The sequence below is a fragment of the Lethenteron reissneri genome, chromosome 20 (genome assembly GCF_015708825.2).
Source record: "Lethenteron reissneri isolate LAM-NWPU_2019-01 chromosome 20, ASM1570882v1, whole genome shotgun sequence".
Classification (NCBI taxonomy): Eukaryota; Metazoa; Chordata; class Hyperoartia; order Petromyzontiformes; family Petromyzontidae; genus Lethenteron; species Lethenteron reissneri.
The window spans coordinates 2,389,383-2,416,810 of NC_083798.1; the positions used below are offsets into that span (position 1 = coordinate 2,389,383).

At 42.1% G+C, this 27,428-nt stretch overlaps 1 protein-coding gene across 2 annotated transcripts in view; it reads left to right on the forward strand.

Annotated features, from left to right (window-relative positions):
* Positions 1-25,684, forward strand: part of LOC133344587 (receptor tyrosine-protein kinase erbB-4-like) — a 257,044-nt gene extending 231,360 nt beyond the window's left edge. The window contains exons 25-27 of one of the 2 annotated variants that reach the window (XM_061554583.1): positions 1,435-1,602; positions 9,919-10,249; positions 17,714-25,684. In XM_061554583.1, the coding sequence (XP_061410567.1) occupies positions 1,435-1,602; positions 9,919-10,249; positions 17,714-19,350 (2,136 nt within the window). In that variant the 3' untranslated portion in view covers positions 19,351-25,684. The remainder of the gene's footprint in view (positions 1-1,434; positions 1,603-9,918; positions 10,250-17,713) is intronic. The other variant, XM_061554585.1, reaches the window with a different exon arrangement.
* The last annotated feature ends 1,744 nt before the right edge of the window (positions 25,685-27,428 follow it).

Consider the following 27,428-nt stretch of genomic DNA (forward strand, 5'->3'; position numbering starts at 1 on the left):
GAACAACCTCTTGTCGACCTCCCACGTACAGCGGCACCAAGTGTATTGACCCTGAAGGGATGATGGGCTCGGTTGAGCCTTGACTGGGACTTCAACTCAAGAACTTCCGATTGCTAGTCAAGTCTTGTGGCACAGGACTACCCATGCGGAAATAATTACAATACAATGAGGATTGATGAATGTGTATTCGTGTAACTACATCTCATGATGTGAAGCAAAAGTGGGTGACACACGCTCAGAGGTAAGTCAATAGGGGAAGTAGAATGGATGGAGGTGCATCATAGGTGGTGGCATTTGTCTTCAAGGCATATTCTTCTTAAAGTATGAGTCACCGAACATTGATACTGCATGATTCCTCCTGCAGTCTAAATGAAGATCATGATTCTGACAGGCTGGTACCAGTAGCTGATCTGCTTGCAGACGAGTTCCCCTTTGTGTATATGTCAGGGCTGCACAGAGTAGCACGGGATGCAATTCTTGCACAGCAGCAGCAAGCACGCGGCTCTCCGCGCGCACCTCGTTCCCAACTTCGTCACACGCTGCCTCCTAACGCAAGTGCCCTGCAACATCCCAGGAAGCCACCAGCTCTCGACACAGGCCGTACGTCGCTCCGCACGCAGCTCCCCGCGGTGCCTCAAAACCGCTGCTCCGTCCAGAAGTTGCGGCCGATCAATCATTCCGCAAGCGGCCCAAACGCCGATGCCTCGCGCAGTTCCCACTGTGGCATCCCTTCGATCAGTGATGACCACTGCTCATTGCATTCTGCGGTCGATGCTGGTCAGTTGCCTCTGCTGCGGCTTCATAAATAGCTTTGACATTTCGGCAAGTGGAGGAAGAGGTGAGATAACGGTGCATGAAGGAGGGGGGTTTGTGTGGAATAAAAGGGTCTAGAACCCTTGCCTGTGTGTTGGTGACGAGAGTGTCCGATGCAGTGCCATCATGTCCCCTGGTTTTTATACCTCATCGATGGCCACCATGTGTACAGTGAATGACCACAAACCTGCCCAAGATGCAAACAGAGTGGTGCTGATGCTGTGAAGTGAGTTTGCGTCTGTGTCTATGTGTGTCTGTGTGTGTCTGTGTGTGTCTGTGTGTGTCTGTGTGTGTCTGTGTGTGTCTCTGTGTGTCTCTGTGTGTCTGTGTGTGTCTGTGTGTGTGCGGAGCGGTAGCGGAGTGCTACGAACCTGGCGACCCGAGTTCGATTCCCGCTCACGGCCAAAATCAGTGATGATTATCTGAACCAGTCCTGGGCCTCCCCTAGGTTGACTCAGCCTTAAATAAGTACCTGGTGCGGTGTGTAAACATCGCTACTTGGGAGACAAAGGCGGTCAGCCGTGGTGTTGGTCACCCACCCCATCGTGCGCCGTGCCGGCCTTCACAGGTGCTGTAACAGGCTATCTGGTGGATGTTTGTCTCTGTATCCGCTGCCTACAGGGAGATGAGCGCATGAGTCTTCCCATCCCATCGGACAGCCGCTTCCTGCAAAGTCTGCTTGCGGAGGAGGACCTGGAAGACTTGGTGGATGCGGAGGAGTACCTCATGCCGCAGCAGCCGTTCTTCAAGGGCAGCTCCAGTAATCGAGCCAGCACTGCCTCTGACGTGGTGAGGAACGGCCTGCAGCGAAGGGAACAGAGAGAACATTTTAAGTCTTGAAACGTGGCAAAACGAGATGATGTGCTGCATGTTCATGTGGCTCGGGCTTATTGTTAATAAACAGGCCAGAGCATGTCAAGAAGCGGTCTTAAAATGCACCCATTAATACCCATTGGGTTAATCAAGTGCCTCTTTGATCAAGCGAGCGTGGGGTGGTGCTCATATCTTTTTGTGACTTTGATTCATGGGTGTAAACATTCTTATGGTAGGGACGAGTCTCACCATAACATAACCACTGCTGACTTCCTACTCAGTGGCTCTTTTGATCTGAAATTAACGATGGGCTGATTTCATTCCTGCTCGGGTTTTGACCTCACAAGGTTCTGATTGTGAGTCGCGTGCTGTCATCTGGGACCAACCAGAAAGTGTTGGTTTGATAATGATTATTTAAAGATTACTAAAATACGCTGTCTGTGATTAAGTAATTAGAATTTTACCAGCAGCTTGAGCTCGGTCAGAAAAAACTACACACACGCTCACAATTGGTCGTAAGAAGATTTATTTCACGAATTTCATCCCGCGAAACTCCCACCTGTCTGGCAAGACTTTGGAGAGACACTTTCTATTCAGAGTCCCCGGTGCCATTATCTCACTTGTGCTTGATCCAACGCTTCTGTTATGTGCTATTGAAGATCACTCAAGATGTTTTTGGTATAATATACTTAATTGTATAATGAACGTGTTGGCTAGACCTGAAGCCACGGAGTTAAAACTAGTGACTAATTATAATGATTGAATAAAGTATGATACGTTTATGTACAGTGGGTTTTTCGATGGTCTCACTCTTGTATGTGACCTTGGTTTCACAAAAGAAGGTATAAACCATTGAGTTCACATTTGTTAAAGAAGGGTAATTCATATAGTTGCAGGGATCTTTTCATATTCGTGCCAACAAGGTTAAACGGTTGCACTGATCATTGTATGAGCCTTAACAGCATATGACAAACTAAATGTTGATGCATGTTAACGCATTCTACCCTGGATGTGTTGGTACGTGATCTATTTCAATTGCACGTTCTGCATGCCGAAAGCGTGTTGCAGAGTGTGCGTCTTGTCATATTGACTGCGCTAAGATGCCAGTCAGCACGCTGCTTCAGTGCCCTCTGCATGTTGGACGATCTCAGCCAAGTAGGAATCGATTGCCGTATAATACTGCGCCAAAATGTGTGACAGCACTTTGTTCCATTCACACCGATCTTCGTGATTAATACGTCCAATGAGTGTGATTTTCGCAATTGAAAGTTAATTCTGCTGAGCTCTGGACCTTTTTTGTTTCATGCGTTCTGCTGCCCCTAATTGAAAACGATTTGACTAATTAGCTCGGTAAGCGTAAGGTATGGGACTTGACTAGCAAATCTTAAGACGGTGTTGTTGGTTGATGCCTCACATCAGTCGCTATATTCATGGATAGTCTCTTAAATCCTTACATGGAAGCATGGAACTTTGATCAAAGCGACATTCCAAGAAATTCGAGCAAATAGCTACAATTGTACATGCTATTTTTTTATATTTCTGTTTCCGAGGATTTTGCGGTTTTAAAACTGAATTTCATAATGAAGAGCCTGTACTGTTGTGATTGGTTAGAGAAACCCAGACGGTTGATTCTTTACCATCGCCACAAGAACAAACGTACATTGATTGGAATCGTGACCCAGAATTTTGACAATTTGTCAAATTGTTAGGGGGACCAATTGTTATATTATAACCTTAATGTGGGCCACTGTTTGCTGGTGTCATGCACCCAAATGATAAGAATTAAACAATCTCCAAATAAACGTTATAAAAATAAAATGAACATCCTTTAACTTTACTGTAACTGCCGTGACATTTCGACTCTTGTGGAGAATGGATAACATTGATGGGCTATTGTCTCATCAAACAAAAGGCATGGCATTTAATTGAAATGGATCTCTAGACTTTACACAGGCAAATATCATACAACATTAACAAGGCAAGGGATAACCGAATATCAATACAAACATTCTGAATGGAATCCCAACAAGAAACACTCTAATTAATTAGTAAAATGGCCAAAGGAAGCTTTTTGAAATTCACTTGAGAATAGACTCTAGGTCGTTAGACTAAATATAATTTAAGATATTAAACATATTATGTAGACGTAGCGGGGAGGTTGAGAGGAAAGGCAGTTAGTTGCATTTACAGTCTGGCTTCGTGAGGCAATTCATCTAAACGTATATTCAGGTGTTATCGACCAATTAATACGTCTTTACATGTGGGAGGAAATCAAAGCACCCAGAGAAAACCTATGCGTGTGAGGGGGAAACACTCTATCCCACATAGTTGGAACATATACATGTATGTTGAACTTCTTTCGCATTGTACATAGCAAACTGTGCTAATCGTAGGTGCGGGAACAGGTGGAGTCCACATTTTTGCTGTGCCACCTTTTCCTGGCAAGCCCAGGGGATGCGACCTCAATGTCCATGTTTCACCACAACCCTCGCCTCCGCAGTGTTGGATTACAGGCCACGCACATAGCCACCACTATGAAAACCTTGAATATTGGACTTGTGTATGCTGGTGATACTGTAGTTGATCGAAAACATTGCACATTTAATCTAGGTTGTGAGACTTGATGATGCACTCACTTGAAAAACAAATCCATGAACTTGTAAAATGGTTTTGATGTGTATATATGGCACCTCCAATTAGCGCGGTTGACTACGTACGGTGAGAAGTAAGTTCAACATACATACATACTAGACACCTCAGGCTGTGCGTTGACAAAGGAACCACATAAATGCAATTGTCACATCCCATCGAGATTACCGCACTTTACGACACTCTTCCTATTCTAGATGTGAAGCTTTCGTGACTGCAAGGATTCATATTCTTAGGTTGTTTCGGTAAAGTCGCGTAGGTAAAAAATTAAAATGAATAAAAGTAAAATTAAAATAAAATAAAAATCACGACGTTTCGGAGGCAACACAAGCTTCCGTCTTCAGGTGGAACCTATCCCAACTCTCCATCGCAGCTGGTTCAAAATGCAGCTGCTTGTTGAGTCCACGGAGTAAGGAGTTTGAGCACACTGTGCCAGATGCATTGGTTTGCAGTTGAAGAAGATCTCAAATGTACCATGGGACTCATAATCGCTTGCAACCCATCTTCAGTTAGCACCATCTCCCATCCGGTAGGTGCACAAATCTGTCTCTGGCAGGTTCCAGTGATATAATTTGCGTCAAATTATCTTCAGCGTGACGGACGCATCTCGCCTCGCCACTCTGGTCATGGTCTTCTTCGTCCAATGTCAATTCAGGCCTTAAAACTTGGGCCATTAGTAAGGCATTTTAGGAAATGAGCAATTTTGTTTTTAATGGTTGGTGGACGAATGCCGTGTGATTAATAGTCTAGAGCGCTGCAATTATGTACAAAAAAGCTTTATCGGTAGGTGCCTTGGAGTGGTTGTTTGATGAAAGGCACAGTGTACCTCAGATTTATTATTATGCAAAAGGCATAAGGTCCACAAGGGATTGAATCTGAAAAGAATTGCATGTGATGTCCTTATTGACTGCCTCAATTAATTGACTGTCTGAATGAATATGCACAAAGAACCGTATATTCATTATCCTCAAACAGTGGACTTCCTCGTATCTGTGACAGTTGACGACGTTCGTGGCCAGGATCTATCCACAGCTTCATCAAAGCTGCGTGCTGTAATCACCAGCGAAACGTCACAGTACGCAAGTTGTCGGTTTACTCTCCAACACACACGCGGTGTGCTCAAGTGGTAACTAATTGGCACGTTCTGTTTACGTGACAAACCTTACTCATTGGTCTGTGTCGGGTGGTGGCGGGTTAACGGCACATTGACATTTACGCGATCTAACCAAAAAAAACTACTTTATTACTGATGACGTCTGTGAAGAATGCGAGTGAGGAAGCTGATCTTTTCGTCAACGTCAAGAAAACAAACGTGATGTCAACCAAGGAAGCAAGACGGATTCAGGGTGGAAGACCAACAGGTGGCAGTGGGGGAAGAGTTCCGTGTTTCTAGCTTTCCATGCTTGAACATAATGGAGATTGCACAGAAGAGACGACTGGTGTGGGGAAGATCAGCCGTGTCAGGCCTGGCTAATGTCTGGAGAGACAGGGCGCATAACAAACCGAGACTGATGAAAGGACGGAAAAGGCGCTGGTGCAACCAGTTGCTTTGTATGGATGCGAGTCGTGGGTAGTGGGTGAGGATGAGCGAGAGGAGGAAGATCAAAGTGCTTGAGATGCGGTGCTGGAGGAGAACGTCGGGAGGAGCGCGGGACAGCCAGAAGGACAAACGCCTCGATCCTGGAACGGGTCGACGCGGGGCGTCTTCTCCGTTGGAAGTCATCGCCCGTGAAACAACGACAGAAAATGTCCCCTCTCCGGTCGTGTAACGAGGAATTAAGTGCTGGAGAGAAAAAAAACAATGGCTTGGCATTGGAGGAGGTGGTAGAAGAAGAAGCGGTGGGTCACTGACGAGATGTTCGGACGAGGTGAGGAGCTCTACTGGCTCCACTCTTCCCGAACTCCGAGATGCAGCGAAGGATAGAAGAAGGTGGAAGGCGCTGGTCATGGATGGTTCTCCAGAGTTCATACCCGGCCCCGTGGCACCAAATGACAAGGCGATGACACACTGGAATGGTCCCTGGGAGTTACTGCATTGACGCCTCTTACCTGAGACGGCTCAATGCGTAAGAGGAGTGAACCAGAAGTCGCAGCAAACCACGCCTGTAATCTGCGGTCGTCTACGTGGGCAAGAGGAATAATGTTCACGTATGAACGCGGATATCGTGATCTCTGAACAGTGCCCCATATTATTGCAGATAAGAGGCATCTCGCTGCACTGCGCTGCCATGTACCCCAGTAGTTGCCCTTGCTCTGTCGAGACAGCGAGAGTCTCAATCCCCGAGGACAACGGGCAGCCAATTTACCCACTGCTTCAGAACCCCATCAGCAAGTGTATGGCTCTTTGTGCATTGGTAATGATTCACATTTTGTAAATCAAAAATTTGCAACTGCGTATTGTATGATTTTTTTTCTTTCGATTCAACGTACACATCTACACTTTGGCATCAAAGTGTATTGTGTTTAATGAGCCCCTAGTGGTTCTCATCGATAGCTGTGGATCTGAGCTCGTGGTGAAAAATCTGCATTGCCATGGCAGGAGCCATTCTCTCCATTGGACAACCAATGTTGATTTTCTACAATTTTTTATTTTATTGATTCTGAAGGTGTGGGCTTATGGGCTCTGTAAATGAAGAGTATCTTAACAAACTAGGGGGTTTTCTTTATTTGTATCACTGTTGCTGGCAGGATGATATTTCTGTGATTTTTTTTAATGCAGAAGACAAAGAGACTGATGGACTGGTCTTTGTTCAATAGAGTTGGTTTAAAAATGATCGGCCATGGAATGGCTTGGCACTGTTATCATATTGGAAGATTTTACATTTGTGCAAAAAGGATTATGTATGTATTTAAAATGCTATTAAATTCAGATTTATATAATATATCTTCAAGCTCTGAAAAATAGAGATATTACTTCAAATGTGCAAAATATAAGGTATACTATATGTGAATGTGTTATTTCTAACAAATGAACTTTAATAATAGGGTGCAGTATATTAGCTTACATCAGTCTAAGTAATGGCCACTAGTGGATGTGAGCAGACAAGATATATATTCTATATAAATGAAGACCTTAATCTGTATGTATGTCTCAAAAACTTCGAGCGTACTTCCCAACAAAGTAAAAGCTGCAATTTTGTACATATGTAGCTTTTAGGAAATAAACAACAGAAATCTGAAAATCTGAGATTTGTTAATTTAAGGCCCCCAAATCTCTAATTTCAGTGCCCCACGAACATGTTTGTGGCTGTCATTAAAAACCGTTTAAAATATGATTGCGTTTTTTTTCGTTTGGTAGAGCACTAAACAGCAAATGCAATGAAAGTGAAAACCATTGTTCGATGTTTTGGAGATATTTCGGATTGAAGCGGGTTTGAACGAAAAAATACACATTTTCTGATGTTCAAATCTGAATAATTCGAAAGCGGTAAAAGATAGGAGCTTCCCCTCATCGAGTATTAAGTTAATTAATTGTGTTCTTTCTGTTCGAAAAGAACAATATTTCTATTCAGCGGTTTCCAATGGGTACGTCTTTAAATATAATAAGTCGAATCAAGTCGTCAACAATTTTCCTGTTTTTTTACGGAAATATACTATTTTTTTTATAGTTGTTAGTGTCTGATCGTAAAAAAAAAGCATATTTATCCGGTTAATTAATATATTTAATGGCATTTTACCTAGCAAAGATAGGCTTTATGAACTAGTGTATTATAATGACTTTCAGGTCTCTCACTATAGAGTGTTTATGAGGTACTCTATCTCTTACATAACATGAATTGCTCCACGGGAGAAAAGAAGGCACGCTTATATGTTACACGAAGTTTCCATGAACATAAAAGTGATATACGTCATCAATACAACATATTTACACTTTGAGTCTGGCAAAGTAATTCAGAACACTGCAGCAGCAACAACAACAACGACGTCAGCAACATTTCCAGAGATTCCAGGAGGCATTGCTTCAGTATGACATGAAGTGGGCAATGTGCTGCAGTTGTATTTGCAGGAACGATGCATTCACGAGACACCACGGCGAGACGCTGAGGGCTTTAGTTCAAGTTGTAATGAATGTACGTCAAACATTTTTTGCTGTGATAATTGGAGGGGCGGGGAGTTATTGAATTACCTCCTTTATAATTAATCTAGTTCGAATGACTCACGTGGCGTGGGAAGCGAGCAGAAGCGGCAAAGTTCGATGGACAACGTCGTGAGAATTATTTTATTGTTTTATTTTTATTATTTTATTATTTCCATTCTACGTGACTTTACGGAAAGAACCAAGAAGATGAGCCATCTTGTGTTTTACCTTGGATGTGTAAATTATGCTCCAATTGTATAACTCTTGCCAGTTTGGTGCTGTGGTTAAAGCATTCAACTTGCATCCCGAATGCTTCAAGTTCAGGTCCCAGTTTTGGGTCGACTCGGCCAATCATCCGTTTGGGTAGATACAATGATTCACTACTTTGCAGCAAGAAAAATTAATTATTCTAAGGAGTGATTGGACACCTGTCACAGGAATGTGGAATTTGCGATACTGGATTAAGGGCACCAATGAGGGGGCAGATTTTCCGTAAAATTATGCAGATTTTATTTTTCGATTTAAAGCTTTCGTGACTGCAGGGATTCATCTTTTTGGTTCTTTCGGTAAAGTCACGTAGAAGAAAATTATGCAGATTTTATCAACTCCGGAGGAGTAATGGACTTAGTCAACCTCCAACCTGGATTTAAGCTCACAGCTTTTCCAGACATTTGTTCTACTGTGGAGCTTTGCCCATATTTCGTAACAACTTACATGTATTTTTTGATTAGTAGAGGGACGGCAAAAAAATCACAAATTGGAAACTTGGCATAGTTAATATGTATTAGAACATGTTAACAAAGCAAAGGGGTTCTCCTGAAGGTTATGTTTGCACCTCAGAGAGTCCAACCACCATTCCCTTTGCACGCTTCGTCTCAACGCAACACCGAGCTGATTCAATTAGGACCTGAACCACATGCATATTCATCTGAAGAAGCCTCGTGGTTTGCTCGAGCTGATTAGGAAGGCTCCGTGAACCGGGATGCATGATACAGTAAGCGGCATCAGAGGCGTTGTCTGCGGCCACACACGCGGCCGTGCGTGAGCATTCGCAGCCATCGGCCAAGAACAAGCCTGGTCTGGCAGCACTGTTTCTTTTAATTTGGCTGTAAAGTGGATGCGATTTTGGAGAAGAGAATAATGAAAACTGTGGACCTAGGGTTGCACCCTCTCTTGGTTTTTCCCAAGACGTCCTTTGAGGCAACTGTATTGGCGGCTGGAGGGGCACTGGTTTTGATTGGGGGGCCACCACACCAAAGAGCTAGGCTGTGTATCGCTTTGTGAGCGGCCAGTGCTGGCGATTTCACATTTTATACAGGAAAATAATGTAGTAGAGCTTTGGCACGCGTGCTCTTGACTGAGCGTTGACTGCAGGTACGTGTGCAGATGCCACACTGACATCAGGACCCACCCTGCCTTGCTCCTGTGCATCTCATTGTCTTTCCTTCACCCCCTTCTGCGAGTCTCTTCCCTTGATGTCCACGAGTCAATGAGCTGTGCACTATTTATCTCGTTCTTGTAGGCATGTGCTGAATGACCCGATGTGTCCTGGCCCTTTGCCGCAGGCCAGCGCTGCCTCTCAGAAGGACAACATGGGAGCTGCGAAGGAGGAGACGTGGGGGGGCAGCGTCTTCCTGGCACGCAGCTCGTCCCAGCGCTCCCACGCCAGCGAGGCGTCCGCGTGCAACGTGTTTGAGGAGTCCGCGTGCAGCAGCGCTGTTGCCCATCAGCAGCAGCAGCCGCCGCAGCCTCTCGGCGTGAGAGGCCGGCAGGACAGCACTGCCCAGCGCTACAGCACGGACCCCACGCGCTTCCACTCAGAGCCGCTCCCCTCTAAGGTGGAAGGCGGTGACTATGCCACTCCAGCCACAAGCAAGGCCATTCCCGGTTTGTGTGGTCAGTGTTTATTTTTTTATCTGGATTACATCCAGCATGGGGGCACACTTGTGTTTATAGTTGGGCGACGATGAGGCAGAGCTCGAATCGGAAATGAGAAATGCGTTGTTCAAGGTGGTGGTTGTGTGGCACAGGCATCTAGCAGGTGGCTGTGTAGTTCGTGGGCTGATTCGATGTCAGAATTGTGAATTGAAATGTCTTCATGGCATGACCATGATTCGGTTGGACAACTAAAATGTAATTTGGGGGCAAAAAGCAAATAAATTAAAAAGAGACTCAAACGCTTTATCAGTTTTAAGGAACTGAATCAGCATAACTGGATTTTAATTCCAGAAGATTAAATCTAATTATAGTACATGTTTCATGACCAGGTTCTCATCCTCAATAAGATGAGTTTTGTTCGTCTTGATTAATAATATTAAAAAAACAGTTGGGTAGTTTTTTCTCAAATTCGAAGCAGACTGTTTCATGATTTCTTCAGATGATGGATGTAGAATGAACATAAATTGGTATATATTTTTTTTACTTAAATAGCTAGCACAGAAAAGAAAACGTTTTGTTTGATATGCATATACATATTTATTAATGTTTGAAAACGAATGCCTCTGCAAGCAAAAGACTGCACTGATCAAGTTTACTTCTTGGTTCTTTCGGTAAAGTCACGTAGAAGGGAAATAATGAAATAATAAAAATACAACATAAAATAATTCTCACGACGTTTCGGCCACAACGCAGGCCGTCATGTAGAAGGGAAATAATAAAATAATAAGAATAACACATAATAAAATAATTCTCACGACGTTTTATTTTTATTATTTTATTATGTCCCTTCTACGTGACTTTACCGAAAGAACCAAGAAGATGAATCCCTGCAGTCACGAAAAGCTTTAAATCGAAACTCTCGAAGTATGTTTTTATTTTAGCCTGACTGCTTTGTCTTCGTTTGAGGAGTGCTTAAGGTCGTACTGCAGTATTAGCATTTCCTTTGCACTCAAGACATTAAGAGAAGATAGTTTGTATCTCCAGACTTGTTGTCAACCCCAGCGCCCTCCTAACAGCCATGCTAGCGAGGGACTGGATTACAATCAACGAACATTTTCTGTCGTTCTCTGATGTGCGTGGGCTGTCGGTTTCTTTTTATAGACACATTTGTCACCATTAGGGTCCCCTCCATGGCATCAAAATGCTGTCAACATCGGTAGGGCAGCTGCGTAAATCCAGCCTAAAAATCGAGGAATTGGCATCGCAGGCAATACCGCAGCACTATGCAGTCGATTTCAATTCTGTGCTTTTCATGTATGATTTAAACGGCATCCAGACGCGAGCTCGCTCCCGCGGTGTTGGACATTATGCAGTGTAATGGGACATGAGGGTAGATAGATAATTTGTTCAAGATTTAATCACAGAAGCTGTCAGCGATACAACAGAGTTTCTACAGAGAAATTAAATGCGAAGATTGTTTTTGTGTGTATACATATGTCCACGTTCAACTAAAAAATCAGCAGGTCACGAGTTCAAATCCTGGTTTGGGACGGGGAGGGGGGTTAATCTTGTAATAATCTTTCCTGGGTCAATAAAATATAGGGATTCAGCACCACCGGTCATCCTGTCAAGAACCCGTTTTTTTTGCAATAGGAATATAGAATATCTGTCACTTGCGTATGATCAAGAATAGGGACGAGCATTTCCAAATCCTCTTTGGAGCATGGGGAACACTTTATCTACGCGTGTATACCTAATGGAGGTGGAGCGGTGGCGCAATGGTTAGCACGCTGCAATGTGAACCAATGTCCCAAATAAAATTTCGCCGACTAAAGCAAAGCGTAGACGCTGCACGATATCTGAACTTAGGATTACCTCGCGAGCACACATTGACCACTGTGGTGAAGTATGGTCAAACAACCCATTGACGTGGCATGGGGAATACCTTTATTCATCAGCAGATTAACAAAAAGGATGAAACTAGTGATTATCTGTTGCTTATATACAAATTTTCAACCGATACATTTAGTCAATCAATTGTGAGCCTCTGTGTGGCTCTACGTTTAATGAGGTACACTTAAAACTCTTAATAAGGAAGGCACAATTGTGATTGGAAACACAGTATATACCGATATACAGCTTTAGATTGCATACTCTCACCACCGTTATCAATAACACTCCTTTATACCATATATAGCAGGTTAAGGTGCCCTTGACATCACGAACAGCTTGTGAGCATAACCTGTATTTGCTCGTGCAAACCGGCTCATTCGCGAGCATGACGAGTGCAAGGCTGTCCAACCAAACTCGAATAGAGCCAAGGCAGTTGAAACCTTGTGCAGCTTTCTGGCTGTATTCTCAGCAGAAATGCAGAATTTACAACCCTGCGTTGATGGATTGGCAGAATTCTTACTGCTGGATAAAGCGTGGGGCACCTCTATTATTTTGGTTAACCTGTCTAGGGCAGCATGGAAACGTGGGAGTAATGTCGAGTCGGGATGCATAGTTTATGACGTCAATTAATCGACTAAAGATTGTAATTGACTTCACATTTCGCGAAAGCAGGAAACCCTCCACAAGCCACGCCCAGTGTGACATGCCTAGTGATGATGTCACCATGCCCCGCCCATCACCTCCAATCTAGCGACATGTGTGAACAGTTATGATATTTTTGGTCGAGTAAGCAGACCAATAATAATTGGTCGAGTAAATTGATTACTTAATTAATCGGATTACGGCCCAGGTCTAGATAAATGTTCATGTCAACTATTGTAGATGAGGCATAGCAACGCAGACAGACATTCTCAACCATGCTGATAGTAGCGGCGATATTGGTGGATCTTATTATTCATCACTTGTTATTCATGCCTGTTGACAACAAATAACTGTTGCTATTTGAGCAGAAGTCCATGGTTAAACGTATATCATGAGGATTCATGCTCTACTTCTTGGTCACTTTATCTGGAACAAGCACAGATACTAAGAATAAACCAACTGTGGATAATATGATATATTTTTTATCAATTGTTGCCACAAGTAGTCACTAATAATACAGCCATGGATAATATAAGATTATATCTCATTGAGTCACAAGGTCATTTCAGAAGGGACAATTCTTTCATGTTGCAGAAAACCAGGATACTAGGAGAAAACCCGTCAAAAGCCACTCAAAAATAACCCTCCAACTATATACAGATAAGTAGCAAATCCACTTATTGCACTTGCAACTTCAGGCTACCTTGCAGCCCAGCAGTTTGGAGAGTATCACACGCAAGATGCAATCTGTGTAATCCATCAACACCCCCCAAGCTATATCCGCCTATTGGATTTAGCCTAACCAATTTTTCAGATGGCCGTGGGCTTATTGAACTTTGTAGAGCCTAATCAGAAAAAAACAACTCTGCCAGCATCAACTTATAATTGACAAACTTACCAGATTTGCAACTTGGGCAAAGTTTGTTTAAGAAAAAAACTGCAACAGTGGGACAATCGTGTGCCAATGTATGCCCGAGTCGTGGCAGTCCCTCGGGGTTCAAGGATGACGCCCATCAGGTTCAGGCTGCTATTGAGCGGGCTGAGGAGTCCAATTCTGGATCCGCAGACCTTTGGGCATTGGGGCCCCACGCGGTCCCAGATGGAAGTGGGATCCTTTCTCTTTTGGCGGCGATCCGCTTCGACATCGAGACGGTGGATCTCAAAGTGGGCCATGGCCTGGTGGATGCAGCAGTGCCCTAGGCGGCCGGCAGCCTGCTGCCCCTCCCGTACTTGGAGGCTGATTAGTCTGCACTTCAGGGAGGACTTTAGGGTATCCTTGATCCACTGCAACGAGAAATTGAACTTCTTTCGCACCGTACGTAGTCAACCGTGCTAATTGGAGGTCACCCACCTGCATAGGTGCTCGGTGGCCACTGTGTGGCAGTATATCAAGTAGGTTTACGACGTATGTGTTATCCTCTGAAATGCACGTGCTTTCACCAGGTTCTCTGTGGTTTCTCCCGCATATTAACATACTCAAGAAGGGATCGTTTGTTCGGAACCGAGCTTTAAGCAACTGGTCCTATAAGACGTTGTTGTGTATTTAAAGTTCCATTAATCCGCAGCATGACTTGCACGTATCTCATGCAGCATCTTCATGGCCATGTTTGTGGCTATAATAAATGTTACCCAGTGGGTTGTTAGCAGGCTTTCAAACGCCCTTCATCAGCAGCCGCATGCTTCCAGCCAATACAGTGATTATAAATACAGTGAATGTGTGATTAACGGGGATGATTAAGTAATAAATAAGACATTCAAATTTATTTGGCAGCAATTGATAAACGCGGATCTGACAGTGTTGCAGCCCTACAACAGAGACTTGGGTCTGATCGCCTCTCAACGTGTAGCTCATGACTGAAATATGGAAATTGCAAATTTTCTTTCTTCACCAAAGCATGTTATTTGGACTACTGCGATGCCAGTGGTGCACATGCACAAAGAACAACAACGCAACACATTCATCAATAACACCGCCCTTAAAGGGGGAACTATATAAATATATAATGGGTGACATTTCGAGCAATTGCTCTTCTTTACAGCAGGGAGATCGTCACCGAGAGAGCATGTGTGTATGCGACGATAAAAGACCAACATCATCCACTTCGCAGTGTACATGTGATGTGTCTTATTGTTGTTATTCGTAAAAAAAAATCCCAATCTCGAATAGTGACAATTTGTGAAATTAATGTTGAGGCAGGGTTTTAGTTAAGGTTACTGTGATAATTATGGCTATAATACTAACCCCATCTTGATTTGAAGCTTTCGTGACTGCAGGAATCCATACTCTTTGGTTCTTCCGGTAAAGTCACGTAGGATGTTAACATTGCAGTATCTAAGGCCACGTGTTCCGCACCTGATTTCCAATGCTTCCCCATTGTAGAGCAACAAAGCACGAATGTCGGACCTTTTGAGGCGCACAGCTTGCACCTTGGGTGTTTCCGAACCCTTGACAATGCCGCGCTTGCAAAAGGGAATGAAAGTCGGAGTGCGCGGGCCCCGGTGGCGGTGCCTGGACCTGTCCAAACACCGGTGATGTGTCAAGGCCGGAGGTGGAGCGAGCGACCGTTTACACGTGGAAGCATCGCAGTCGACGCACAGCCTCTAATTATTTTGGTCCCCCCGGTTCCCAAAGAACCATCAAAGCAATCAAAGCCCGATGTGAAGCTTTTAAGGGAATAATATTGAAGTACCCTGGGGAGTAATAACAATAGTAATAATAATGATGAGGAATTATTTAAATACAGTAATTGCTGCATGAGTTGTAGCAATGAAAGCAGAAACGTTATTGATGTGAATATTAGCACTTTAAAAATAAACTATATTCATGACCGTATTTGGGCTCAATGTAATATAGCAGTGATGTTTCAGGTGACAGATTATGCTGTAAGAGGCTGAGTTCTTGAGTTTGCATGAAGGGCTGTAGGGTATAACTTCAACTATTTCTCTCTTTGAACAAATAATGTTTCATTTCCCCTCATAGTATTACTCAATAATGAGCTGCTGAATTATCGAAATTACAACAAGTCTTCAGCATCATCGTAGTATGTCAATGTTCATCACATAGCTCACATAGATTAGTGGTTGTTTTACGAGCAGCAGTCTATTAAAGTAGAAATATAGTTTAAACCACAACTTCTGAAAACAAAGTGTATTGAAGTGGTTTATTCAACTAAAGTTGTAGTCGATTAAAGTACGGCTGTATTTGTTTTATTTATTTGAATGTCATTCATCGCCTTGCTCACCGGTGTGTTGGAGGCAAGTTGGGTATGAAATTTCGCTGGTAGTTACAACCAGCATCATCAGGCAATTGACAAATTCTGGCAACTGGTTGTAGCTACCAGCAACGACCAGTCAAACCACATCGTTAAATGTTGCGGATTGCTCTCCGACACACAGATGGTGCTGAAGCAGTAATAGGTTGGCACGTTTGTTCACGTGACAAACTTTATGTGTTGGCTGTGTCGGGTGGAGGAGGGTCTTACGACACACATCTTACTTGAGCGGTGATCTGACCCACAAATAAATAAAAAATCCTCTAGAGGGGCCCTCTAGATCCCCCTCTGGTGGAGGGCCTTCTGCCAGCAGTGGACTGAGCAAGAAATGCGCCTGCTTCTAACAAAATATATGAACATTGTAGATCCTTTGACATCGTTTAAAAGAGTACATTGTCACTGGCGCAACAATGACCTTCAATTAAATACAAAATTCTAACGAGCTGTCCCTTTGCTTGCATGGCTGTCCTGGTCTTTACAAAATATATATTTGGACTCCCTTCCACAAAGCTGATAATACGAAATAAATTAAAAGTGAAATTAACATTCTACCGTTGGTAATCCACCAAATGTGTGAAGAATGCACTCCTGTGGATGTATATTTTCTGTTTGTGATTTTAATTTGCATATCTTGTAAACACATACTGTTTCCTCCATGCACCTCTGAGATTCTGGGTTTAAGCCTCGGGTCACCATGAAATGAGTGGTTTTAATGTGGAGTGATATTTTTAGTCTCTGCCCAATTAATGCCAAAACATTACGTTATCGTAAAAAGTGTCAATTATGATTATCCAAGCTTATTGTGAATAAACACCCATTTTACTAGGTTACAAGCAATGTCGTGCTCATTTTAACAGATATAGACCAATGTCTGAACAACATGTGCTCTATATGCAATCCAACTTAATTGCATGTCTCAGGAACCTAAATCAGTTTCAAGTGGATATGGAACATTTAATTGATGTTAGATGTAATGGGTGTGGAGTTTGTCATCAGTACGTGTTTGTGATGCAATGTAAATGTTATGATTGGTTTTTTTACCCTTTTATCTGGCAACAAAACTGACACTTTTTTTTACAAGGAGTCATGTTTGCATTGACCACAATACCTGCAGTCGGAATGCAAACAAAACACATAACTCTGATAATGTATGCCGTGGGTTCGAGCCCGACCCTGATACTTGTGTATTTGGAGATTACATGTTCTCCCCGTGTTTGCGTTGATATTTCTCTGGGTCGTCCGATTCTGCCCTCAACATTTAGAATCAATTTGGCTGCTATAAATGTTCACGTGATAAGCTACCTTGTTGAGCTTTCATTTGAGGCGAGGTCGCTTCTGACAAGTACCTATATAGCTTAGTGGGTCTTACCTGGAAAAATAAAAATAGATAAATAGATTAGAAACCTTTGTGGTACCTGCAATCTAAGGTGGCCTACTTGCATATGAGTCTATAGTGATTCATATAAAGCCATATTTGAGGGCTTCTTAAGTGTGGGAGGCCCTCACAAATGCCAGTGTGCAATAATGTGTTTTTTTATGTTACCCATTGTGTTCTTGTCCTCGAGAATTATAGGAATCTAATTTGTAACAAAATATAATGTTATTATATTGCTTGTTTTAATTGCTAAATCTTGCAGGACCATACTCATTGCTTTTTCTCTCTATATATTTACAGAATATTTCATTCCCATTGAAGAAACCCCTTTTTATTCTGACTGTTCTGCTGCAAACAACACCCCAAGCGAAGTGGAATATCGCAACACAGGACGCGAGAGGCTCGGCCCAGCAAACGAATATCTCAACGTCCCCTGGTACAGCAACACGTGCCGAGAGCCAGCACACAGTGGTGATTACCCGGGGGGGAGGAACAGCAAGCTCACGGTGCAGCAGAGAGGTCCGCTGTCCACTAAACCCAGCTACAGAAACCACAATTTGCTCATGGAGCAAAAGCAGCTTTTTAAGGTGCCGAGTCAAAAAAGCTACGGTGCAAACCCTCCCGGTGAATTTGACTTTTCGTTAAAAGTGATCCCCAATTCAAGCCAGGCTTGCGACGTTTTGCAATGCAGTTCCCTGGGGTTTCCGACAACGCAAGAAGACGTTGGCACAGCGGTAGTGGAGTCTAAACTGATCCCTTCACAGCATCCGTTGAGTCAGTGGAAATTCTTATTTCGTCCAACTAAAAGTGGCATTGTCAGTCATGACGAGAGTGGTGCCGTTTTACATGGACCTGAAAATGATGGGAAAAGCTTGAGTCAGCAGCGTGGCCTATATTCCAGTAGCACAAATCCAGGGCTGATTTGTAGCAGTGCAGAGAATCATAATATGGGTCATGCTGAAATCGCCATGGGCGAGGGAAAACCGGTGATAAACACGCAGAGTCAGGCAGAACCGATGAAACATTCACTCAGTCATGGGAACTTCTGTACAAATCAATCTGCTCAGGCCGATCATCAAGTCAGATGCCCACCAAGTTACAATGAGGCCATGAGACCACAAAACTATGACAATATTAATGTCAGGCAATCTTGTAATGGGGATCATATGAGCCATTCTCCGTCCGACAGTGGCCCCGCTAGTGGCAAGATTAGGAGTCAGTTTAGTGGCCCTCCGGACTATGAAAACCACATGAAAAAGCCCCCAAATTACGGATGCCTGATCACCAGAGGGTCATCCCATGGAAACCAGATCCACAGTTTGCCAAACAAAGTGGGGGATGATGTCACGGCAAAGCAACTGGAACAGAGCAGAGCAGCGCTGCAAGCATCCATTCAAGAGAACCCGGAGAAAATGTCTTCAAACAAAGTGCCGTCAGATCAACAGAGGAGCTCAAAAGAGCAGAGCTGTTGTTCATCAACGTCATCTCAAGGTCATCCTGTTGTCGATCCTTCACAAAGTGTGAACAAAGGGAATCTGAAAAGCAGTTTGATGAGCTCTGTCACAACTCCCGCTCCGATGAGCCAGAGTCTGATTTCCTACCCGACTGGCATCGCCTTCCAAGCTGTTGGCTTGCCCAATTACAGCGATCAACTTGTTAAGCCATCCCACTATAATGGGCAGTCCACCAATGCCCCAGTCCAAGGAAAAAATGATGTGAGCTCAAGCAGCCGAGTACAGTGCGTGTCGAGTGTGTCCAACCAACAAGAGGGACGTCCTGGCCCAACGGGAACACCTGACAACCGTGTGCATGCTTCATTGGTGTCCTGGCCCAGGCACCAGAATGGACACGTTGGTAATGGCTTGGTCAACAGCAGACAAGATGGAGGTAATACAAGCACCTTGCCCTGCTATGGTACCAGAGATACGTTGGTATGAGGGTTCTTTCCGCTGTATCGCTTCTTGTTTGAGGAGTATGTATGTATGTGTGTTGAACTTCTTTCGCGACGTACGTAGCCAACCGTACTGATCGGAGGTGCGGGGGAAGGACAACAAAAATGCAGATGCACATGGCAACGATTTTTATGATGAATGTGTGTTGGATGTCTGAGTGAGTTTGTGAGTGCACAATGTTAAGCACAGCTAAGCATTTCTTAGCGTACGCATGCATGTGTGAGTACTACACATGAGTAGTCACACATGTACTCATACACAATTAAAGGGAGTATCAACCCCTCTTTCTTTCTTTTTTTTTAGATGTAGAGGTTGAAGGCAGAATGTTCATTTAAGGACACTTTTAATAAAAAAAAAACCCAGCGAGGATTATTCGAGAATATAACCCACAACTGCACAATATATTGGTCTTCAGGCCTGGAAATAAAAGTGTTCTAGGATACTGGGAAAATCCATTGGTCTCTGTTTTCTGTCTCTCACCTTCCACAATGCTCGGTTAAGAGTTAGGAGAAAGTTGGCAGGCCCAAGTGGGAAGCTGGAAGCCGTAGCAATGGTGTTCTGCAGGAAATGAAGACCAGGGGAACACCGGCTAGGGAGAAAGCTGGAATGTTTGGTCGGGGGTGTCAGGAAGCATATTTGGATGATGCGGGGAGGAGTTTGGATGATTTAGGGGTGGGTAATGTCTGGAGACTGTATGGTAGATAATGTCAGGCTTGCGTGGAAAAAGGTCAGGAGGCCCCTGATTAAATTCTGGAGATCAATTGTTTGAATAAAGTGCTCTGAGGCTCCTCACTCCACAATCCAACAACCCTAAAATTGGCACAAGTCTGCAGCAGATGCCCAGAATAATTTCCCCTGCCTCTCTTACCATAATACCACGACTGCACTTTTTATACAGGCCATTAGTGTAAGCAAACCCTTATTTAATGAACAAAAATGCAGAAATGCAATATTTGAAAATCCATGCGTTGGGCCTCTTTACGGCAGGATGCAACGATGTGACGGACCGCCCTTGCTTACCACCGGGTCACGGTGAGCTGCACCGACCCAAGGCGATAGCATTCGCTTACTTGTGGGCACGCTTAGTTTCAATGCATTACTTTGCCGCGATCAGACAGAGCTGCGTTGTTCATTAAGCCAATAATGCGAGTAAGTTATACGAGCCATAGAACACACGGGCAGCAGAGCATGTCCAATAGGACAGCACGGAACTGTGCGCTCATTCACTGCGCCCGCATTGCCCCTCAAGGTGGTGTGTTTTATAATTGGTAATGAGATTAAAATGAGATGCTTTTGGCAGCTTATTCCAATTGCATATTAATTCAAGGCATGACGTGAAGTATGTCTCCAGTAAATGTTTCACATGAAGCGCGTTGAAGCCTGAACCGTCATTCATTGTACTGTTTATGTGCCCTGCGCTACATGTACAGTGACAGGCCCATGCCATTTGTAATTCTGCTAGCATCAACACTGCATGACCCCCAGTGTTGATGCTAGCTTGGCCCAAAACATTATAATATTTTTGTACAAATTATGGCTTGCTAATAAGTGCTGAACAGAACAAAGCAAGTCCAGATCTGACAATCTTCAGCATTGACGACGCAAGACGCCACTTGGGAATATCTGTTGGCTAAAAGTTTACTCTCAGCCCATGAAAACAATGCATTGTAATTGGGCACTATTAATGCATACACTCTATATAAATACGTATCATACTTTGGCCTTCCTTTATTTTAAAATGCTCGTTGTGCCCTCGTCATCTCTGCCTGTGATGGGAGCATTGGTTGTGGTGCTGAAAGACGTCGTCAAGCATTCACTCCACGTTATGAATTTATCCAAATCAATTTATTTCACAGAAAAAACACATCAAAAACTCTGGGTGAGTGTTGCCAAACGGAAATGTGTTGATGTGTGTTTAATTTCAGCAATTTTAAATCGAACTGCCATTGACTATTGTCAATAACAGGAACTTTGTGACTCAAGTCGGTAATTGGTTATTTGGATAACTTTATGTGTGACATTTATCAGCTTTGTATCAAAAAGCTACCTTGGGTTTCACTGGGAAACAGCCTATGAACTGTGTCCATATTCTATGGATGTCTGCATGTAAAAATCGGAGCCTACACGCTATAAACAATGCAAGGTTGGTGGGAAACTACTGAAGAGATTTAAAGTTTATTTTAAAAAGACAATAAAGAATATACATTTTCAACGAGAGCACTTACTGTGTCAGCTTAGGTATGATGTGCTGTATTTAGTTTTCAGCCATGGCATTATATTAATTTACCCATGTGTATATCTATAATAACAGCATGATTAAGTTGTGAGCTGTGTAATGATCATCACGCAACTATATTGGAATCATTGTAAAATTGCAATGCTATAGGTGGCATTTTTAGTGTACATAAATGCACAACGCTGTTGGTTATTGTATATTTCAGGTATAAGAGGGGTTTTTGTTTCACTTAAACTTATATAGATAAAATGACCAGTCAAGTACGACATTTGTTGTAATTCTTTGATAAATTATTAATAATGTCTTAACATGTAGATACACTTTGATTGGGTTTTGTTGTTTACCAAAACATGTTTCGGTACTTTACTATCATTGCATGTCGTCTGCTAAAAAAAACATTTCGACAGCATTGAGGATCTACCATTGCAGAGATATATACTAAATGGTCATACATGTAAAAAAATGTTCATACAAATATATAGCACTGTAAAAAAATAAAACATGTAAATATAGCATAATTATACTGTGATAACAAATTAAGTGAATCTTCAGTAAGACATTTATTAAGATATATATGTCTAAACTACCGTATTGAAATTTATCAGCGAAATAATATTTATCAATTACTATACATCAATAAATAACTGTAGCCAATAAATAAGTCATCATAGCACATTACACAGTTGTGGCATGAGTTTGAATAATCTTCATTTGCTTGCTATGCTGTATCCAATGGCACATTGTTTTAGTTATTTAATTGAGCACTTCAAATGAATATGCTTTGTAAATACATTTGCTTGCACGTGGTAAAAGATTCGTTCAGTATAACGGCCGAGAGTGTTTATTGACTACTGTTCATTGGTTGTGAGTTTTATGCGTTGACCACATAATTGCCAGTATCTCATGTCTGGCAGATTATTATATGAGATCAATAGATTAGTTCATTACATTTTATTTTTGCTGCGACAATGCTTCTTTTGCTGTCACGTTATTTGGTCCCAATGTGCCGTGTCTCTTGCTCATCTGCAATTCTGGCTTGATGGGTTGTGATCATGGTTTGTCGCGATGGTAAAGGAGTGTACCGCAATTTCACCGTCAAAAATTGTTTGAAATTACGAGGAAATGTATGCTAGTAAGCTGAGAGGCACAGCTGAGTTAAATGCCAAATGTACCATGACGATAGGGGTTAGACGAATTTCGATTTAAAGCTTTCGTGACTGCAGGGATTCATCTTCTTGGTTCTTTCGGTAAAGTCACGTGACAAAAGAACCAAGAAGGTTAGACGAATTGTTATATAAATAATTCCAATTGCTTTAATCAGCTTCTCATAACGCATGTATACATGTGACACATCCATTAGGAAAGTCAGGTTTAAATGCGCATTAGCTAATAGGTTAATCTTATACATTTTAAGGAGTTATGTGAGGATGGAGGTAGGCCACATTAACCAGCTAAAATCCCACTGACACAATATTGGAGTGGTAGTTGGGAAGAATACACTGCAGATTGATTTACGATAATTTGACCTTTGGAGAGGTCTGCTTGAATTTGGTCTGGGCCCAGAAAATATCAAAGGAAGGTGTTCCACAATATCACAGGACTTTATCGGTATAAATCTTGACAAATCAAGTTTTAATCGGTATGTCGCATACTTTACAGGCAAGTAATAATGCAGTCTGTGATATCATATTTTGTGATGAATTATGAAAGGCATTATTACAATCCATAAATGTGAACAATTTATGTAATTCATCTTAATCCTTTGAAATGCACGTGTCATTTAGAAAGGGTTCCTGGTAAGATAGTAGCAGGACATCCATTCCACAGTAAATGTGGCCCATGGATGATACACAACACAAACATATTAAAATAAAATGTATATTTAAAAATGAATAATAATGACGTTATGTGAAGTTATAACATGTTGAAACAATGTCATAAGGTACGATACATTGAAGGAAATTACCAAAAGGAATATTAGTTGTCTAGATTTACAAATCTCGTAGTAACAAAATATTAAACGACATGACCTGAATCGAAGTCTCATATTATGATATAACACATTCCAGTCGGATGGTGCTTAGTAAAAGAACGCTTCACAGGGGAAGACAGCATGAAGAATGTGAGTTTTGAATGGGAGAGATGACTTTGGCCTGAGAGCATTAATGCATGAATGTCCTGTTCAGGATGTTCAAATCACGTGGACATTACGTACGCTGTGATCACGTGGACTAACACGCTGGTACAACACCCGCCAAAGGCTGTGAAGGACAAGCAAAATGGAAAGAGGCATCCGTGGTGTCACCATGTTCATTGCTTGATAGTTAATGAGACGATGTTGTAACAAGACACATCCTGTACCAAGTGTCCTATGGTGGTCGAGACATTCATTTTATGGAAAATAAACTGTAAGTGTCTCCGTGATATAGTTTAAGGATCGAATTTACCACAATAATTACGTTGTGCCACTGCAGAATCATGAGATCATATTTAAAAAAGTCACAGTGGAAAAGTCACAATTTACCAATATTAGGCTTGTTTTAAAATAGTTTGTGTGATGAACACATTTCTTTAATCGGTGACTACTGCATCTAAAACTGTTGTAAGAGGTACATGTGCGTGTCTACTTTTAATCGCCCATTCCCTAAACTTCCATCTCCCCATTGTTTTACACTAAAGTGAAACTGTCCTTCATGATTCTTCTATATCCATAGTAGCCAGTTGCATTAATTAAAATGTATCATCATGCATAAAGCTTCTGATAATATAAAATGTGCATTCTTACAAATCCTCATATTCCTGCTTGGATAGTCATAGAAATTACAAACGAGAATTGGAAGGAAATACGATCATTGTTTAGGATTGAACATGGCGGTCGTAGCAGACATCTCTCCAAATGCCAAAAGCAAATACAAAGAAAATAATCAAGTTGGGCAGCACTCACCTCGCTGGCAGCTCTGAGCCATTCATAGAAATGTTGTTTCCTCGAGTAAAGGTTATTATTTCCTTAGGAAAATAAATGATGTCTTCCGACGAAGTGGTAATCAGTTTATGGACCCCAGAAGTATGATGGGTTGGATTAGCCCCCGACTGGGATTTGTAGTTGTAATTCGGGCAATCTACCGCGATGCCTCCATTTTAAATTTACGGACTAATTAAAGGTATACATTGTTTACATAATCGTTCACCTCAATATCGCTAAGCTAACTGAACAAACTTTATTTAAATTAGAATGCAATAGGCTTATTTTTATTTTTATGTTCGATTTATTTGAGGTGATTATTCCACTCATTTTTATTCATTCTGTGAGAACTTTATTTTACCAACGTATTTTCAAATAATGTTGGAAATGCCCTGCATAATTATGTACTTTGGCATCATGCATTTCGTGTGGATATGTGTGTCCTTAGCGGTTAACAAACGAGCCGATGCATCATCAAAATAAGTATTGGTTTTCTAGTTCTTATTATTTTTTTTGTCCAAAGAGATGGAGGGAGGCAAAAAAAAAGCTGATAGGAAAGACAGCTCAAAAATGATTTAGCCTGCTTACTGCAAGCAACCTGAATTCTCAAAATCAATGAAAAAATACCATTACTGTTCCTTTTCTGTATTCTTGAAATGATTGCATTTTTTTGGAACAGGACCGTGGATAATTTTGTCTGAGATAGCGTTTCATTAACAGCCGCAAGACAGCCTTCTTTAATTGCCATTTCATGGTGAAAAATACGTGACTAATAGCATATTGTGGCTTGTGAAGCCATTCACGAGGACACTTACAGAATCAAGATACCTGCAGAGACGGAAAATGTTTCCTTTTATCCACGCATAATGTGCGGCGTTTGTTTAACATTGAAATGTAGCACAATGTATAAGACCTCCCGTGCACCGTTGGATGGATGTACGTAGCCAAACCGTCCTGATCGGAGGTGCGAGCCATCGACGCTCTCTGTTCCTGTTGCGGGTGTTCACGTCTTGTTGCCATGTTTCCGAATGTTTTCTACGTTCCTTGCCTGTATATGTCTCATAGAATACTTTTATGACAGATGGATTTTAAAATTATAATAAACAATCGTTTCAATTAAAAAAAAGGCACATCTTGTTTTGCGTTCACGTTGTACTGTTAAAGTTTGTGGTGTCTTCACGCAAAATTTTACATAACGAGTAAAAATAAATTCCATCAGAAAATATATTAATTTTCGATTTAAAGCTTTCGTGACTGCAGGGATTCATCTTCTTGGTTCTTTCGGTAAAGTCATGTAGAATGGAAATAATAAAATAATACCGAAAGAACCAAGAAGAAAAATATGTATTTTTTGCCAAAAAATATGTCTCGTGCACGATCAATTTTTTTACACATTTATCTCATGTGATATAACAATGATGCAAATATGAATAGTGTGTGAATTAGAACACTGTGCACACTCATCTGGGACACAATGTCCTCCATTTGATTGCCAGCAATGGTTAACATCAGTTCCAAGTGGTATTGGAACCCATTCTGGACCTCTCCTAAGTCAACTCAGTCCTAAATCAGTTCTTTAGCACGATGAAGACAAATGCACCCAGGTGGGATTCCGGCCACATCATGCACCATACAGGGCAGCAACACTGCAGTCTGTACGGCTATCTTTGTATTGATGCATCTGCGTGTTGGTTGAGTACTAGATTTCACAGATATAAAAAATATTTTTGGTTGAACTTCCACACTTTTTTCGAACGGGCTGCTCTTTTCGTGGGCTCCCCATTATCCATGTGTGTTTTTTTTCTGAGTTGCCCTGTGTGTAAAATAAAAATTGTCATCATAGGAAGTCTAATGGTTCTTCCACTTGTGAAAATGGGCTTCCATCTTGGTAGCTCATGCTCCCTGACCTAACAGCGGAAATGTTACCGTCATCGATGCTCGGGACCACACCATTACCAGGACGTAGCTGCACATTTTTTTTCCAGCAAATTGTCTGTCTTTTGCATCTCATGTATCAATTTATATCCACTTAAATAAAACTTTATTTGGCCCATTTTGCCAACATATATTAAAACCCGGAGGTATTTCCTGGAGAAATGTCCTTGGTGTTTTAGTAGAGAGAAATACTGGTAAACCCAAAGTCATGACCAACAAGTTGGCTGAGCGAAAGAAAACGATTGCTGAAAAGTAGCTCAATAGTATGCAAAGAAGTGTGGAGAGACATGTGATGCACAGTACTCTGCGAGGAACAAAGAACAACGATTCGGAGGTAGAATTCGAATTAAAGACATTGACGTAAATTAATTAAGTCCGGCTTGGGCTTGACATTGCCGGAAGAGATGATGATCAACGGATGAAGACTGGATGACAATGACAATCTACAAACAGGAACGTGCCCAAGAGGATCACCACGATGGAGCTGGAGCACTCCGAGTAGCCCTTGTATGATAACAAATACAGCGTGGCATCACAGCACCATGAAGATTGGCAATGACATGGGGAAAGCCTTCATCCAGCAGCGGACTGACCATGGCTGTTGGCGATGTGTAGCGGTAGAAATATGCAGGCTACATTTTTCTTAGCATACTCAACTAAAATTTTTTGATTACAAGCAAAGCATTAAGTATCTGAATACAAAATCAACGCCACTTTTAGGCTAAAGTGCTTTGGTGCATGTGTCCCATAAGAAACCCATCCAACGTTTTTATCCGTTTGTTTATCTAAAAAAAACATTTTTAATTGAAAAAACTTGAAAATGAAATTCAGCACAAAAGCATTAAACATTTTCTAGTAATTTACATATTGTCGTTTTTTTAAAGGTTAATTGCCGAATAACTTAATAAAGAAGAAAACCCTCATCCTTGG